This window comes from Austrofundulus limnaeus, unplaced genomic scaffold (genome assembly GCF_001266775.1).
Source record: "Austrofundulus limnaeus strain Quisiro unplaced genomic scaffold, Austrofundulus_limnaeus-1.0 Scaffold0, whole genome shotgun sequence".
Taxonomy (NCBI): Eukaryota; Metazoa; Chordata; class Actinopteri; order Cyprinodontiformes; family Rivulidae; genus Austrofundulus; species Austrofundulus limnaeus.
In genome coordinates this window covers 140,061-142,782 of record NW_013952402.1, presented here as the reverse complement: position 1 = coordinate 142,782, position 2,722 = coordinate 140,061, and the positions used below count along the sequence as shown (strand labels likewise).

General features: G+C 44.2%; 1 protein-coding gene across 1 annotated transcript in view; it reads right to left on the bottom strand.

The window, feature by feature from the left end:
• The window catches only part of ltbp1 (latent transforming growth factor beta binding protein 1), a gene marked incomplete in the record, with an annotated part of 130,121 nt that overhangs the window by 126,163 nt on the left and 1,236 nt on the right, over positions 1 to 2,722 (bottom strand). Inside the window, 2 exon segments of the mRNA XM_014001507.1 lie at positions 1,851 to 2,305; positions 2,415 to 2,711. Coding sequence (XP_013856961.1) covers positions 1,851 to 2,305; positions 2,415 to 2,609 — 650 coding nt within the window.

The window sequence follows — 2,722 nt, the reverse complement described above, 5'->3', positions numbered from 1 at the left end:
TTGACAACAAAGGCTTTTGTACAAAGTATTAGATAAATTTCAGTAAGCGTGTTCAATACTTTTTCCCTGTGCCATTCCCATTTTGAAGTTTACCAATTACAAGTAATGTAACTGTGTTCTACCACTTATCTGTGGTCAGTTCAGAGGCAATAGACCCAGGAGAGAAACCCAGACATCCCTTTATACCCACCAACACTCTCCACCTCCTTCTGAAGAGTGTTCCCAGGCGAAGAGTGTCCACAATCCTACATATGCAAATTCTGGGCCTGCCTCTTCAGGTCCTGTCACACTGTAACGTTTTAGACAACTTATGCCAACTTATGAAAATTTTAAAGACACCTACGTTGAAGTTGGAATAAAAAAAATCTATCGATCACCCCTCAAGGGAAGCTCATTTGGGCTTATTGTACCTCCCCCAGACATCACTTTTATTAAGACTTACAAACAGAAAAAGATGAAAAACTAGGGGTGCACCAAAAGCAGTTTTCTGGCAGATCACTGATCTTTAAAAAGTCCGACCTGCCATTTCCGATTTATGCCGATAAATATAACTGACTTCAATGTTCCAATCTTATTTTACTGAAAAACATTGAACAATACCTTTGGCACAATACAAACTTGTAACTGGACATTAGGTAGTGCTCACAGCAGAGCAGAATGGGACAGAGGCTGATTTTCAGACTTTGTGGAGGTACAGGAGAAGCTGATCTTTTCCGCCGATCTTATCCAAGTATCRGCTRATCTCAGATCTCTCAAAATACGCGAAAACTGKACTCTACTGAAAACTAAAGCCRACAAAAGCTGTGCCAAAACTTTAAATCATGCTTAAATAAATCCTGAACGATCAGAGGTCTCAGTGTCTATTAATCACACATCAGTTAATATGTCTCCAGTATTTCATATAGAAGATAAAACAGACCTTCACTTCCTGTTTCAAGGAGAAATATTTGAGTTTGGAGTGAAATTCAATAAGAATTTGGACTCTGAGGGGATCAGAGAGAAAACAGTAAGTCCTGTGTCAGTAAGAGACATAATAAATGATAGAAATACCAACATTTGGATCTATAAACTATATGAAGTGTGTAAATTGGAGGGCAGTAAGAGGAGTTTGTTTGCAACCGTTAAAAAGCGTGGCATCATTACATTATGTTTCCAAAACCATAAATCAGATTAATTAATATAAAACAAAATTCCACTGGGACTATGTAGAAACTACTGAAGTTACAAAACAAATAAATAAATAAAAAGTTCAGTCACAGAAAGTCCAACTTCTTGTGAGCAGTTTTAAACTTGATGAGTGATGTTTCTGCTGTACCTGAGCTGAGCTCCAGAGGGTTTCWAGGCTGCATCACCAAATTCTCCTTGTTTTCATGGGGATTTTCACAGTTTTTTTTTTTGTTTTTTTTTTTGCAAAATTGGCATAAAAACAATAGAACATAATTAGTGACTGAGTTGCATGTTTTGGTGGATTTCAGCCTGTGAATTAAAAACTTATAGAAACAGAATAATAGTGGTCTAATTGTATAGAAAGTGGGGTTTCAGGAGCTGATCTGTCTGAACAGGTGTCTGAGCTGGATGTACAAACAATAAAAAATAATGTTGCTGTTGTTGTTGTTGTTGTTGTTGTTGTTGTTGCTTCTCCTAAAAAGCACACACTTTTGGCCTGTAATAGCACATCATTTGACTCATTTATAAACCAGCTCAACAGAAATGTAAAGTTTTCGTGGTGACGTCACAAAGTTTTAAATCTGTTCATTTCATTAAAACTGAGGTTTTCCTGAGGTCCTGGAGGTCAGAGGGCCAACCAGCCTTGAACCTGTTCACGTGAACCCCTCTCTCATGGCTCTTACCCGGACAGCTTCAGCAGCTGGTTCTGCTGGTTCTGCTCCTGCTGGTTCCCCATCCTGCGGGTCCGAACCTGCCCACCGAAGCTGCTGAGATCCACGTTGTACACGAGCGGCTGTCCTGCCGGACCGTGGCGGCTGGAGATGGAGCTGACCCTCAGCCCGCCGTCCTCTGCCGCTCCGGCCGAGCCGGGTCCCGACCCCTGCCCCTGTCCCGGTCCCGGTCCGGGCTGCAGCACGTACAGCCGCCTGAAGCCGCTCTGACTGGGCTGCCGCTCCGCCGAACCACCGACCGGAGCCAGAAACAAGCCGAAGGAGAGGAACAGGCCCAAAGAAGTCCAAGACATGTCGACAAACTGTTCCGAACAACGAAATAAAGTTTCTTTAGAATTAATAATAATAATAATTAATAAAGTCCGGTTCGACGCTCCGAACTCCTGGATAAAGGAACTCCAACACCTCTGCCCCAGAAAGAAAAAGAATAAAAGTTTCACTTCATTAAAATAAAAATAAAGTTTGGATAATAGAGACTAAACGTTCCTCAGGTGAGCTCCAGGTCTCAGGCCGAACCTTCAGGTGAGCTCCCGGGTTCCTGCTGCGGTCCCCCTCCGATCCGGATCTGACTCGGGTCTGAAGACTCTCAGAACTCCTGCAAAGACCCCGCAGCCTGCCTCCAGACATGACGTCAGGAGCAGGATGGGGGGCGGAGGGAGTTTCCTGGGGCCCAGGGGGTGTCAGGAGAGCCGAGGAGGAGCCCACACCCATGCAGAGTCAGACTCCCCCCCTCCCTGGACCCAGAGCCAGACTCCGACCCCTGTAAGGTGATCCAGACCTCCAGTGTGTTGAATCAGAGTTACTGTAAGGGGGCTTCACAGGGG